This window comes from Rhinolophus ferrumequinum, chromosome 19 (assembly GCF_004115265.2).
Source record: "Rhinolophus ferrumequinum isolate MPI-CBG mRhiFer1 chromosome 19, mRhiFer1_v1.p, whole genome shotgun sequence".
In the NCBI taxonomy this organism is placed as follows: Eukaryota; Metazoa; Chordata; class Mammalia; order Chiroptera; family Rhinolophidae; genus Rhinolophus; species Rhinolophus ferrumequinum.
The window spans coordinates 26,629,042-26,645,097 of NC_046302.1; the positions used below are offsets into that span (position 1 = coordinate 26,629,042).

The 16,056-nt window shown below is 34.1% G+C and overlaps 1 protein-coding gene across 5 annotated transcripts in view; it reads right to left on the bottom strand.

The window, feature by feature from the left end:
* Nucleotides 1-406: 406 nt before the first annotated feature.
* TRAPPC8 (trafficking protein particle complex subunit 8) overlaps nucleotides 407-16,056 on the bottom strand; it is a 77,393-nt gene continuing 61,743 nt past the window's right edge. For 4 of the 5 annotated variants that reach the window (XM_033087344.1, XM_033087346.1, XM_033087345.1 and 1 more), the window contains 5 exons: nucleotides 15,341-15,514; nucleotides 12,386-12,487; nucleotides 8,856-9,001; nucleotides 2,389-2,478; nucleotides 419-1,434 (listed from right to left, as the gene is read on the bottom strand). In XM_033087344.1, the coding sequence (XP_032943235.1) occupies nucleotides 1,200-1,434; nucleotides 2,389-2,478; nucleotides 8,856-9,001; nucleotides 12,386-12,487; nucleotides 15,341-15,514 (747 nt within the window). In that variant the 3' untranslated portion in view covers nucleotides 419-1,199. Of the gene's footprint in view, nucleotides 1,435-2,388; nucleotides 2,479-8,855; nucleotides 9,002-12,385; nucleotides 12,488-15,340; nucleotides 15,515-16,056 lie in introns of all 5 variants that reach the window. The other variant, XM_033087347.1, reaches the window with a different exon arrangement.

The following is a 16,056-nucleotide window of genomic DNA, read 5'->3' on the forward strand; positions in this document are numbered from 1 at the left end:
TGGTAACACTTTGGTTTCAGTAGATGTTTTCTTCCATTTTGTTCAGACTTTTTCTTTTCCTTCAGGAGGAAGGCTAAATTACCTAGTCTTCCATAACCAGCACCAGAGTCTGCAATGTGGTTATTCATAATAGGTTCAATAAACATGATCTTCTTTTCTCCCAGGATATAAAAAGATAATCCAAATTTATAACTGGGTATTTGACACACTTAAAGACTATTCATTCGCTCATGTATATAACAAGGCTACCAAGGACTGTAAGAACAAAGGCTGTACTTCTCTTTTGGAAACAAAGATGGAAACGCTTTCTCAGGAAGTTGGTCTGGTATCTGCCATATAGTTGGCACTCATTTTAAATAAAGAATATATCAGATCCTCAGAATAAAAAGAAAGGCATCTAATACATCTATACAGTGAATAGGATGTCTTTATTCTATTTACAGTACATTTGTTATAAATATAATACATTTTTGAAAAGCTTATTTTTAATTAACTTGAGATTTATATTTTAAACAGATCAACTCAATTGTTAAAGTTACATAATAAAGAATATGATAATTTAAATGACAAAAATCTCATACTGTGAAATAGTGCACTCTCTGCTGAGATGAGTGAGGGGGGGAAAAAGTCAAACTCCTTTCAAAACTATATTCAAAGCATCAGAAAAAAATTTTCTTTTTACAAAGTTATATATAAGCCATAGGAACCACCAGATACCGAAGTATGATGACTCTAAACCAAAGTTCAAAACTGATTTTAGAGAATTGTGAAGACAGGAAAATTTGTATTTAACACTCTATTGAACTTCACAGTAAAGCTGGAATTTATAGGCTAATGGCTTAACCGAGTGTTGTCAACAAGGCCTTTCCTTCCTCAAAATCATCTCCTAATAGTCACATACCATTGATAAGTTGTAACAGCAGACTTAGACATTGTTTTTCAAGATAGGGCTTAATAAGGTGCACGGATATGTTGAAAGTCTGTATTATGAGCATGTAAATTATTACCAGGTTTAAAGAAATACAAAAAAGGAATATCAATATTCTCAGTCCAACGTGCTTTGCATTGTCAACAAGTTGACAAGTCCAAAGTATTTTGCAGTGATCTGACACCAACCTCCAGAATAAGTTAGGTATTTCAAATACTGCTGTAAAACCCATTCTGTAAAATAAAACTGATTCCTGTGGATTTGCAAGGTGTCACACATTATTAATGATGATCAGGGCAGGCATGGAGTTCTGCTGACTTGTTTCAAACACTGTAACTTGGTCCGATAACTTGGCGAATACCCTAGGAGTTCCAAGGTTATAAACACCTGTATGGACAAAGCATGCTTTCAGCTGCAAAGTGTGAATCTCTTCGCTTTTCAGCTGAAGTTTATATTGTGTTTGTCCAAGCCATGTAAATGATCCATGGATTTCCAATGCTTCTGGACTAAGGAAGGAAGAAAACGTTAAGTTGGAGGGCTTTTCTTTATAAATTTTTCCCCAAAGTCCCAATAACACATCCCTTTCATCTAGCAGTTCTATTTCTAGAAATCATTTCATGAAGCCAAGTGTTTATTAATAGTAACAATAATGGCAACAGCTACTATTATTAACATTGCCATAATAACTAACATTTATTAATAATTACTATGTTCTAGGTTAATGCTAAGAGTGAATTATCTTATTTAACACTCAAAACAGTAGCTAGTAAATGATGGAACCTGATTTCAAACCTAAGCTTTTAACTACCACTTGGTTGACCATACATAAAAATAAATGTGTATACAAGAATGCTTATAGTATTAAAACTGTTTATATTATAATATTGAAAAACAGAAAACAACCCTGTATTAACCAATATGGCATTAGCCAATTAATTTATGATACACATAATCATACACAGAATGTGTCGGATTTCAGAGAGCTGCCCGAGATCCTGTTTGGGATGTTAAACAATGGTCAGTTTCACATTATTTTTCTAAAAATCCCAAAATTTCTGAATTCCAAAAAACAGTTAGCTCTTAAGAGTATCAGACATGGGAGTATGGAGCTATACTTTTTTTTTTTACAATCACGGGAAAAAAAACTAAAAAAAAAACTATCATAAACTTGTTGGTTTTCAATTTGACGGTTCATCACCAACAAACTTTTATAAAATTTTTTGTCTCTGGCCAAATTAATTTGCTGCTTTTGGAAATTGCTTTCCATTTTGTCAGCACTGTAATGCTCAGACAATCCTCTGTAACTCTTCTATAACACTATAATACGAAACAAAAAAATTAGGGCATGCCTGCACAAACTTTTCCTATCCATGTTAATTATTTGCATAATTTCAAAATATTAAATTGTTCTTAAGTCAATCTTAAACTACAAAATAATCTTGCACTGAACGAATCTTTACCTCGTTGTTTTATGCCGAAGATCAACTATCACATCAACGTCAGCCTTAGAACAATTGGAAAGTAAAAGGGTGACTGGTACTAAACAAAGGCTTTGGAAGAAAAATAAACAAAAAAGATTAGCTGTGTTATTTTTAAAAACCGCCAAAAACCAACTTTTAAGAAAACAACAAAAAACGTTCCTCAAAAACAATTACATTTAAGTAAGGAAAAAAAACTGAGTTCCAATATCACTTAAAACAAATTGTGTAAATAAAAAGTGAAACAATTGCCTGAATAAATATGAGAATATACTTGTATACATCCACAAAACCTTTTTATTTCAATTTATTACAGCTAATCTTAAAAAATAACTACAATATTTCTAAGTGGTTTTTTCCCAAAATGAAAAACAAAAGTAAATAATCTCAACTACAAAGATCAATGGAGAAAAAAATAAATCATTAAAATGCCAACAACTAATCCTGTTCTCTTTACGTTTCTTGAAAATTACTTAATTTTGAGAACTTGGCCTAGAATAACATTTGCTTTTCTATCCAATTTGCATAAAAGTCATCATGTTCTGGAGAATATGAAAACTATTTCTGTATACGTTATGAAGAAAGCCCTTTCAAGTGGACACATTTGCTCAGATAATCTAGTTTCTGATATCACTTTATAATTAATAAATTACTAAAGCCCAAGAAGGACAGACAGTGACAGAAGAGGACATTATGAACACACTGGTGTAGATTTCAAATCAAGAACATAATAAACGGACACAATCTATGAACGAATGAAGCCTGGTTGCATACTATTTATATTTTACCCTATAAACACAAAGAACAAAGAGATAGTAAAGAAGAAAAAATAGTAACCTTATAAGCTCACACAAAATAACTTTAAAATTCTGCTCAATGTATTTCATGCTTTCAGAAATTTTATATCCTCTTACTGAGAAATACTTTCTAAACAATTCAGCAAGTAACAGATTTCCCTAAACAAAACTAAGATAATTCAAAAACACATCCTTCGGTTGTGCTGGTGCTAATGCCCTTACCTCTCCCACAAACTTCTCACAAAGAGAGGAGGGCAGCGAGACTACCGAGTAGGTTTGCAGGCTGAAGCATCTCATTAAAAGTAAAATTCCAACAGCAGTGTTTGTCAGCCAAAGCAAAACCTCAGGAACTTTTGCAATTCTGTTCCCATCTGATTCTCAAATGTCAAATTCTCCATGCCTTACCTAAATGCTTCTACTAAAAAAAGAAATGCGAACGTCTGGATGTTTCCTAGCCCCAAACCAAACTCAACTTTGTTTCTCCTCTTTCTCCACTCACTGTTTCGGTGAATAGCACCCCATGCACCCCAGCAAACCTTGGGCATTATACTAAGGGCTTTTAATTGGGAATGGGGACTACCACCCATTCCCGATTTTCTATTATTCTTCACAAATTCCTGTCAATTTTTTCTCCCACACATCTCTGGAACCTGGTAACTTCATTCCACCTTCATTTCCCTTACAATTAATTTCAAGTCACCACGCCTCTTGGTTTATTGCAATAGTCTCTGAATTAGCACCCCAATGGAATCCATTCTCTACCCCGGGTATTTCTCATATCTGCCCTGTTGTTCCTCACACTTAAGTGTGCACCAGAATCACCTGGAGGGCTTGTTTAAAACACACTGCTAGGGCCACCGCAGAGTTTCTGATTCAGGAGGTCCGGGTGTGGCCCAAGACATGGATTTCTAAGTTCCCAGAAGATGATGACGAGGCTGGTCTGGGACCACATTCTGAAAACCACTGCTTTACACAATAGTCTTTCTACAATGCTAATCTCATGAGCCACAAACAGTGTTTAGAAATCAAATTGCTGACAACTATTCCTGCACCGCCAAAATCGGGCATTAGGAAAAGCATGGGTACTAGAGTCACACTGCTCAGGATCAAATGTCAGCTCAACAACTTGGTACCTCACTTTTCTCAACTGTAAACTGAGAATAGTAATTGTACCTATCTCTGAGGTTGTTGTGGTGATTAGGTAAGATCAAATATGTTAAGTGCTGAGGATAATGTTCAAAAGCTCCATGAACATTATCTAAATGGCTTTGTATTTTGAAAATCTGTGGCAGCTAAACCCAGGATGATTCATGTTAGTGCTGGACACCTATTCTGCCTCATATTCTCATCCTCCACGGCTGTGTTCCAGTGCCGTGAGCAAACCTCCCACTGCCCCATCCCTCCCACATTGAGAACACTCTAGGTCCTCAATCTCTTCTCTTTACATTTCTACATCTCACTTTCTCTGAAATTTAGCTGAGGACACAGTTCCTTTATACCCTCTCAATAACAGATGCTATTTTTCTTCTAACATCTTCCACATCTTGGGTCAGAATGTATCATTAGTGGAGTTCTCAATGCCACTTCTTGATGATTTCTTCCTCCTACCTCCCTCATAAAAAGGCCTCCATTTTTGTCATAATGTACTCCAAGGTTTTTCTGTTTTTTTTTCTGAACCCATACTGACAAACTAAAACTAGTGACAGTAACAGTACAGCAGAGATACTTTGGAGGAAGAGAAAGGGATGAGTATTTTGAAGTATCTGAGGTAAAGATGAAGGAAACATCTACTTCACCCCCCCACGCCCCCATTCATGTACTACGCCTGTAGAAACACCATTGTAGGTTTCTCTTCCATATCATCTATTGGCTTCATTTATTAAAAAGCTTCAGCATGAGTTTGCTTCCTTCCTTTCAATCCCAAATCGTGTTATCCTTTTGGACAACATCAATGTCTAGGTAGATGGCTCATTCAACCCCTCAAATCCTTTACCTGTCACCTCCATAATCAATCAGTATTATTTAAAGTCCAGCCATCTAACTTCTATGACCATACCATGTATTTTCTATTTGTGTCACCTGAAATAGCTTCCTCTGAAATAAGAGTCACTCACTCTGTAACCACTCTCTCCTCTCTCCAGCTTTCTCACTCAAGTATGCTTCTGCTCTTTAGTTTCAAAAGGATGCCCAATCACTCAATCCTATATTTCAGTGATTCTTACTCTTGGTTACTGGGTTAATTGTAATTACTCTTTGGCAGCTATGCCCTTCACCTTCCTTGTGCACCATCCTTGTGGATTGTGGAGGTTGAGGCGATTTGGCCAATGGCATATTAATGACTTTGATGCAAACAGAAGATTTAAATGTGCTCTGCAATACTCTTTTCTGTACAAAAGTACAAAACAAGTACTTTGTAAAACAGTATACTTTTTGTACTCCAGAGATATGCCATGAGAACATATTCCAGGTAGCTGCCCCCTTTGGACTGAGCTTCAGCCAAATTATACTGTGTTTCCCCAAAAATAAGACCTAGCCAGACAATCACCTCTATTGCGTCTTTTGGAGCAAAAATTAATATAAGACCCAGTCTTACTTTACTACAATGTAAGACTAGGTCTTTATAATATATGACATGATATGATATGATATATAATGTGACGTAAGACCCGGTCTTATGTTAATTTACAGTAAAATAAGACCGGGTCTTATATTAATTTTTGCTCCAAAAGATGCATTAGAGCTGATTGTCCAGCTAGGTCTTATTTTTGGGGAAACAGAGTAGCTGACCTGCAAACCCAGGAGCATAGGAATACATGCCTCATAAGTTACTGAATTCTGGAGTTGTTTGTTATGAAGCATTACTATGGCAACAATGACTGATACAGATGCATTCTGGTATCATCTGTGGACATTTGAAAAATACAGATGCCTGTAAATCAGATACTCTGATTTAACTGGTCTAAACACCAGGATTTTCAAAAATTCTGCAAGTGATTCTAATGTGCAGCTGAGGTTGGGAAAAACTGCCACATTTTATCCTTATCAAACCTACCTTGTTTTCACATACTGCATGCAGAGTTTTGATTTTGTGATGCTTTATTTTAACACACTGCTCGACTTTAATTCAATCAAACCCGTCCTGCTTCACATACTTCCCTGCACTGCCTAGATTCTATGATGCTTTTAAACACCAACACAATCACTGAATAACTCCTGAATATCCTGGCCTCCAGAGTGCAGCCAAGGATTTAACCATTAAGGTTAAAGAGAAACACCATGGAATCTAAGACATTCAGGAAGCAGCACAGGTGTTTGATCACCAGGAACAAAGTAGAAGAGTGGGTTAAAATGAAACATCATGGAATCAAAACTCTCCAAGGAAGTATGTGAAGTCAAAACAGGTTCAATACTGATAAAACATCAATTCGTTATTTTCCCCTCAATTTTGTATGAACATTAGTCTCCTGGATAACGTTAGGAAATCTGGATGTCCAGCACCTACCCTGGACCAACCAAATCACAACCTCCGGGAACAGGACTAAAGCCATCAGAGACACACAGAGTAAGTACTGAGCAACATTAAAACCTAGACAAAAATTTAAGACCAAAAGTATTTTACAAATAACTTAAATGGCTAAAATTTTAAAAAATCGAACAGTAATAAGTGTTGAAGATAAAAGACCAAATTGAATTCCCATGTACTACTAGTGGGATGTACAAATTGGTACAACTACTTTGGAAAAACTCCTCAGTACATATGCAAAAAAAAAAAAAAAAAAACAAACATACATTACATGCACCAGGAGATATATACAGAATATTCACAGCAGAATTCAAAATAGTTCAAATAAGAAAATAAAAAGTCCATCAGCAGTAGATAAACTAATTCTGGTATGTTCAAACATATTCATAGGGCAACAAAAATTAATTCTACAGTTTCTTGCAATGATTGATAATTACTAACATATTAAATGAAAGAAGCTGGACATAAAAAATACTCTGTATAATTCCACTTACAGAATAAAGTTCAAAACAACACAAAAATCAAAATAGAAAGATGTATGGAAAAATTATAAAGGTAAGTGAGGAGAAGACTATTGATATCGGGAATGGTGTGGGAGGGAGTACATGGGGGGTTCTGCAATGCTAGCAATATTCTATTTCTCGAATAGAAGCAATTATTTGGCTGGAAAAAAAATCATTGTAGCCATATATTTGTTTTTGAGCACTTTTTTGTGTGTTCTGTTTCACAATGAAAGGTTTTTAAAAATGGTTAGTTAGCACATTTTACTTTTTAAATATATTCTGATGTTAGGTCTTAATTTGCCCGGTACTCTGTGTGTCCTTAGCCAGTTGCTTGACTTTCCTTTGTTACCCTCAAATTTCACTTTTGAAAAAAATTTTCTATCCTTTATTCTCTTACTTCCTAATTACTTTGAGTAGTTAATATTGCTCCTATACACTCTTTAAATGGAGGCACTCCAATGTGTACACTTGTTAAAATTTCTCCCTAGTTTCTTCTCTCCGTTTCAATAGTAAGTTGGACACTTCTTCAGTCCAAAGCTAATCCTGTCACTCTTTGGTGTATCTTTCCATCTACTAAGGATTCTGTTGCTCTTCCGGTAGCCCATCGTTTCCTTTAACATCACGCAAATATCCATTATCTTAGCTAGTAAGAAAACAATAATATTGAGTGGATCTTCCCTGATGCCTCGCTTCTTGAAAGTGTTACCTTTATTTATCTACTTACTTCCCATTCTCTCCTCAACCTAGTATGTAGTGCCTTCACCCTGATTATATAAAAACACTCTTCTCAAAAATCATCCACAACCTCTTTATTGTCATATCCAATGAACAAATTTTTGATCCATTTACTATTTGACCTTTCTACAGCACTGTGAACTGTTAACCACTCCTCTCTGCTTGAACTGTTCTCACTCAACCTTTGAGATACTACTTTCTCCTCTTTCAGATGTCATTGTTCTACAGGTCACCATTCTCCTTTTGTTCTATCCCACCCTATCCCACCCCTATCCCGGACGACTTCTCCAAAATTCATACCTTCGATTATCACTTACACACAGATTCTAACACAGGTTTTTCCATTTTTCCTTATGTCTGTAAACCAGCAACTTTTTGAAGTGTCATTTTTGAATCTTAAGTTTATATAATCAAGGTATTTACCAAAATTATAAATATATCATTCCTCAGGAAGTTTACCACTTAATAAATCTTAAATAAATAATAGTGTCTAAATTTGAACTGTTGCTGTGTGTATATTGCAGTCAGTCATGTCTACATGCAATCAAATATAAAATAGTTTTTCCTTGTTCTTGACTTAAAGATAAAACTGCTCATCAAAAGGAAACTTCTGGCAACAGAAGTGGCTGAGGCAATATCCATCTTTAACCACAGCAGCAACATACAATAATCGTAGTAAAGAGTAAATTACTTAAGAGCAATTTCTGTAGACTCAGTATTATTCTAAATTTCTTCTTCAATATTTGGGTTAATGCTATTGTCAAAATAAATAAATAGGGGGTGTGTGTGGTGTGTGTGTGTGTGTGTGTGTGTGTGTGTGTGTCCGCGCACGTGTTGTGTGCGCACACACGTGTGTGTTGCATAAAAATTTTAACAAAAAAATCCTCAAACCTTTTTTGATGAAATGGGTGATTAAATGATTCTGGATAGTGAAGACTTGTTTTAATGAGATTAGAAAGCTGTTCTACTGATGGTCTTGATGAAACTGTAGTGTTTTCTGGCCTGAAAAATTTTAATAGTTCCATTTCTGGTGGCTCCTGAGAAAAGAAAAAAATATGACAATAAAAACATTGCCTTGTTAAAATATAGTGTATATAAACAAAAGAAGTTAAAACCAATAAAGTAAAGCAAGAACAATACTTCTGTTTTTTAAACGAACAGTTGGAATCATTTGCAATGCAATCTAGTGGAAAGAAAATATGATTCAGAATCATTTATTCATTCCCTATGTATTATGCGTTGGCATTAGACCTGAATTCCAGCAATTTCACATTATTAGCTCTACAATCCTGGGTAAGTTATTTAATATGTTAAGACTTAATTTCCTCATATACAAAAAAGGAGTCATAATAATGATTTCAAAAGTTCCTGTGGTTCTCATCTGGTAAAACTGCTTAGTACTTAGGCTATAGACATTCAATTTTATAGCATCTGTTTTAATAGATGAAGAACTAAAATTGCCTTAAAATTTTATTTTGAAAATAGATTGCTGTGTTTTATAGATTATAATGCTTCAACTATTAACTAAAGGTTAACACGTACGTAAAAGTCTTAATATAGCCAGTGTTAGGAACACTGTAAATATTTCAATAAATCTCACTATCATCTAACTGAAAATAGAGAATAACGTCCCATTTCTACTATTTTCTTTCTTGGTCATTTTTTCCCCCCATTTTCCTTCACCATCCAGGAAAATTGTGATTTTTAATTTACTGCTAGTCAAGTTGGATTCTGATCTATACTAGGGATTGGCAAACTATCTATAGCCCATGGGCCAAATCCAGCTTTTCTCCTGTTTTTGTAAAGCACATTAGTTGAAATATAGCCACAGACTATCTATGTTTGCTTTTGTTGCTTTTGGACTCCAACAACAGAGATGAGTAGTTATGATAAAGACCCTTTGACCATAAAGCCTAAAATATTTACTATCTGGCTTTTTTCAGAAAAAGTTTCCTGACCTCTGATCTAGACACCTGCAAAATCAAGAACTAAATTGGCTTTTCACAGATAAGTCAGAGAAAAGTGATCAGAGGTTAATCTGGAGGAGGGAAGACTTGTGATTGGAGGAGAGCAAGAGCAGAACTTCTGGGGTGCTGGTTATATTTTATTTCTTGAGCTGGGTCCTGGACATACAGGATTTGTTAAGTTCAATGAGCTATTATTCACTATTCTACATTTATGTTACACTTTAGTAAAAAGTTCAAATATGTATTATTGTTTAATAAATTCTATTCATCAAAGAAAACAAGCTATTGTTTGAGACTTCTAAATTACAATGAATAAATTTCTATATACCACCTATCAGGAGGAAAACGTGAACAATGGCCATAAAAAAAGACTAAACACCTAAAGCTAATTTACTGAGAGAATATTTAGAAGAGTTTTCCCCACTCCCAGCTTAAGCGTAGCAGCTGAGTATTTTCATACTCAGTGCTTAAGAATTTGTACAGTAGTTTCACAATAAGGATTTGCTTCTACCTGATGACAGTTCTACCATGAGAGGAAAGTGTAAAGTACTATTATCCTTGTTTCATAAGTAAGTAGTAAAGCTAAGGTCCATCATGCATGCAAGCAATTTGTACTAAGTCATAAATCTGAAAGTCTTTGGGCTTCAAATCTATTATTCACAGGATGATGAAACTGCCATATCTCCCAACCTCAGTTAATTATATAAAGAGAATATAAAATATTTCAAAGGTGAAATACAAAGAAATAAAAAGGATACGCCATACGCAGTACATAAATTGGGAATATAAGATTAAACTTTATAGAAATTACTTTGTTTCATTTTCTAAGTGCTAATCTTGTCATTGTTTGAGATGTTCCAACTTATCGAGTTTGTGGCTCTTACAACTAAAACTTCGGATTTTCTATTGATCAGAAAGAAAAAAAAAGGTTTTCTTAAAATAAGAAATCGATTTTGGGTTAATTTGATATCATCATTAAACTTAATGGAAAATTACCATTAGTACCATCAAAATAAAAATTGATTCAAATTACAGAATCACCAATGGAAGCTAAAACTAGTGGACCTAAGTTTGATGAGAAATCAGACACTTACATAGTCTCAAATTATTTCCCCACAAATTACTTATTATAAAAGGAAAAATAGCAACTTTATTGTGGAGAAACATGGCAGATACTACCTTAATCAACTGATCCATCACTGATATTGGGACAAACTAACATCATGTGCCTTCTGACAAAATATACTGACAAGGACATAACATCACTTATGTAGTATTTCTGTCATAAAATATATAGCTTTAATCTTAATCATGAGGAAACACAAGAAAAATCCAAAGACATTTTATACATTAAAATAACTGGCCCACACTCTTCAAAAATGTCAGTGTCATAATTGGCAAATAAAGGCACAGAAACTGTTCCAGATTAAGGGCGACTAAAGAGACATGACAAGTAAATACAATGTATGATCTTGGACTGGATCCTGGATAGGAAAACACAGTTATAAGGATATAATAGAGAACTTTGATGACATTTAAATATGGACTGTATATTAAGAGCATTATATCAATATTAAACTTACTGAATTTAGTCATCGTTTTTATGAATATGTAAGAGATTATCTTTGTTCTTAGGAACACTCAGTGATATATTTAGGGGGAGAGGGGAAGGATGCCTGCATTGCTCTTGGAAGTAATTACTTGAGAATGATTAAGAAAAAATCAATATGTACATAGAGAAAAGTGATAAAGCAAATAAGGTAAAATGCTAACCATTGGTGAACCTGAGTGAAAGGTATAAGAAAGTGCTCTCTACTATTCTTGCAGCTCTTCTGTAAGTTTCAAAATTATTTCAAAATAAAAGTTGTCAAAAATAATGAGGAAAAAAGCTTGAAAATAAGATCCATTATTTACAAAAACAATACAAAGTAACTATTTAAATTACTGGACCAAATGTGCTTAAATTTTGTTCATATATTCTATGAGAACTTTTTAGTAAGATTAAATAGCATTTTAGGAAAAAATAAGAAAACATATCAAACACTATTACCAATTGCTGCACAATTCCAGAGGCCATCCTTTACATTTTATGCTATGCCCCCTGAAATTGTGCAATGGTATGGGCCTGTTACAACAAATAATACAGAGAACATGGTTCCCTTTCTTTCAAGCAAATAAATTCTTTTTTTTAACTATCAAATCTAGATTCAGAGTAGAATATATCTCAGGAAATCTCAAGATCACAAATGCATCTTAATACTCTCATAAGGTGCTAATGAATTTTAAAAGCAATTTGTGTTCATTCTAATTTTTATCAGTCTTCTGCCACCACCCCCAACTCAAATCCCAAAATAAAAGCCTGCACAAACGGACCCCATCAAAAACACAAAAAACAATCAAACAACACCCCCCCACAAGTTCACAGGAAAGCCCCAAAGCAAACTCTGTTATTACCTGTTTCTGAGGATATGAAAAGGCTTCTTTTCCTATAGTGCGAAGAATAACATGATGCTGACCTTCCAAAATAAGTTGCTTACTGTCTTCCACTATGTAAGCCTAAGATACAAAGCACAAAAATGTTGCCTTGTTTGTTAGTAACCTCAAAAGTAACCAAAGCAATATGTGATGGAAGGTAGAAATATGTCTAATATCTATCAGTTATGAACACTTGTAGCTGTATCAGCATTTCTACTTTTATTTATTCATTCAATCTATACAGTATCTGTCAAAATCTGGTTTTGCCTCAATACAACACAGTTGGCCTGTGTTGGGCCTGGATATTTGAGACACATCTTGAAATCTTTTTGAATTTTTTTCTAGAGCTCTTAAGAAACTTATCCAAAAGAACAGTGCCATAACAAAAACTTTCTTTCCTGGAATGTCAATATAAATGCAAAAGGCTTTTTCTTACACTCTTGCTTCTGAAATACCCATACGTTTATCACATAGTAGAGCTAACATCAGTGAGTACAATCAGAAATGCTATGAGCTGAAATGTCATGCCATTGGAGACCTAAATATAGGTACATTTGCTTTCTTAAAAAAGGCGTTTTCTTTTCTGTGGTGTGAACTGATTTCATCTATATCAAAAAACTGTTCCAGCATGTAACTCTTTTCCCTCTTGAACTGCTTCTGTCCAGGAGCAAATAAAATCTGTAAATGGCTCTGATGCATTGTTACTGTCACATTATACAAATACAAAGGCTTAATTTTAACAAGCCCAATTCTTTTTACTCTCAGATTCAAAAGACCTAAAATTATTCAACCAAAATGCTATCAAAGTTTCGAAATGTTTATTTTTAATTTCTGTCATATCTTATCCTTACTAGTGACAGTTTGCCATCCACGGATCACACTTGGAGTAGTGCTGTACTAAATAAGGCACAGGCAGCCCAGGACCTGCTCGGTATCCATTCATGCACAACCCAGAAAGGCAGGCATTAAACACCTGATGGGGTGACCTTAATCAAGAGAGGTGACAGCTGACAGATAAGGTCCTGAGACATGTCATCCGTCTTTTCCAATGGTCTCATGGGATTGAGGAAGTCACCCATAGCCATGCATCATTCTGTAATGTATTCTCCTCCAGGCATAACAGCTGAACTTTTTAAAACAAACCTTTATTTTTGGTTAAGATTGGCTAGGAGTTATACTATACCCCATTTCGATTTTTTTTCCTTTACAATAATGTCCAAGCTCTTCTCCTGAATCACATTTTATTTAAAAGTCTTATGCTTCCTATGCATCTCACTCTACAACTTAAATGACTTTTTAAGCTTTTCCTTCATTCAATGGGTCATTTTTGTGTTATCTAGAGTAATCACTAAAGAAAACCTACCACTTTCTCAAATAAGTAAATAATAAACTTATCATAGATACTAGTCACTACCAAACTTAATATCCCATTTGTTATCCCATTTGTCAATCTATTCAAATTTCTATTTTCTAGCCAAGGAGCATCACAGTCTTAGTTTTCTTTCTTCTTCATGTTATCACCAATACTAGTCGTGGGCTTTTATTCAGGACCATTTTTTAAAAAGATAACAGTTTCCCCCCAGTCAAGGTTACTGTGGACTTAACAATGAGTACAGAGTGCAGAGCATACATTACTCAAAACGCTGTCTCAGAAACATCGCAAATTGTAACATGGAAGTAATTTGTGGAGTGACAGGCACAAACGTCAAGGGTCTATTATACATTTATTTAATGGGTGGTTGGTTTACCTTAGGGGCAATGCTGCTGAGTCTGAAAATAGAATCCACTTGATTCTAAGCTTCAAGTACATTGTATTTCAAGCTAACAATATGTAACTGACATTTTTTATATTAAACACATTCTACAATCAATGAAAGTATCAATTTACTTAAAAGCAGTTTTATTGAAACATGCAAAAAAAATCATGCTAGCTTGATTTCAAAAACGTTTACTAAAAATGTGTGGTTTTGTAAAAAGAACACTCTCTAGAACATCTGAACCAATTTAAAATACATGTATTTCTCCATCATCTACTATGGGCATATCTTTTTGCGAACCCTTGTATCAGACAACACAAAATCAAACTTTTTCAGATGGTTCAGGTGAATATCCTTGGGTAAGATCCTTAATTTAGAATCATTTACAAAATAATAATATCTGCATAATATGTACTGTGAAAAACAAGCCTCCTCTGTATTATTTATAGTTCAGGGAAGACTAATGCCTAAACAATCTCATTCTGATCTACCATGTGTGGATCTTATTTGGTTATGATTTTCTAAACAAAAAATTAAAATATTTTCCAAATAATCTGGAAAAATTGAACACAAACCAACAATCAGATAATTATTAAGAATTATTGTTAATTTGGTTGAGATAATAATACTGGGGTTATATTAAACAAAAATGTCCCTATCTGGTAGAAGTACATGCAGAAGCATTTACAGATAAAATATTATGTCATTAAAAAAAAAAAAAATACATGCTACAGCAAAAAAAGGAAGGTAAAAATAAAACAAAGGGGGAAAATGGAATAAATGAAAGATGAATAGCAACAAATTAGAAGCTGCTGGAGCTGGTAATGGGTACCTAGAGATTCATGGTGCTATTTCTCCTTTTTCAGTGTTTGAAAATGCCTATAATAAAGAGTTTAATAAATAATACCTGCTTTCATGGAGCTTATCATGTCTACAGCATTCTCAGTATCAATGAGAAGTAACAATATCACAGAATACAGTCATCTAATTTGAATGAATTCTTTTTTTAGGCAAAAAAGTCATTATGGAACTGTTAAAAAAAGTTATACAACTACTTTAATATTGAAACTGGAAAATTTAAGCAGGAAAAATGTAAATAGCAGCTCACACTTGTTCTTCAGCTTAAGAATCGAGTATCTATAAGCAAGACTTGCTGAAATAATTTAATAACACATACCTTCCATAAGACAACAATATTCAAATCCACCTCACTGCACTTCTGAATTAATCTCACAGCATCCTCTACTGACTGTTTTTCTGTATGCACTGATGGCCGGGCTGGTGGTTTCTTTAATTCAGAGGATAAACTTCGATAAAAGAAATCTGCACATGGGCTTGCTGAACTTATTATCTGTTAAAAGAAAATCACTTTTCTACATAAATGTTTTCCATTAAATATGCCTTTTACGCTTCTGTAACTTACATATACCCAAAAGTCTTATTCAATAACTTCTTGTCAATCTGGTTAAATATAGGGAGGCCACCGAAGACTTCAACACTTAAAATATTTGATACGAATTACCCTGATCTTAAAACCGTTACCTCAAAATAATTCATCTACACTGCTGTTACATTAGGTTTGACCTTTCAAGTACCCAGGGAGGAAATGAATAAAAGGAACTGAATAAAAAAATAAATTGTCGAAAATTTTTTACTATTAAAATAACAAAAGTATTTCTCATTGAAATATTTAGAACACTGGGAAAGATCCAATAAAACAGAATGCAAATGGAGTTACTGGTATTAATTTGGCTTTCTTACTTAAAGGGAGGGAACATGAGAAAATAATTTTAAGTGGATTCAGAACTACAGGATTTCCCTTAATGAAATATTGTGTTTCATTATAAAAATCTCTATATTTAGGATTTCCTGCATTATAGGCTATATATTAGG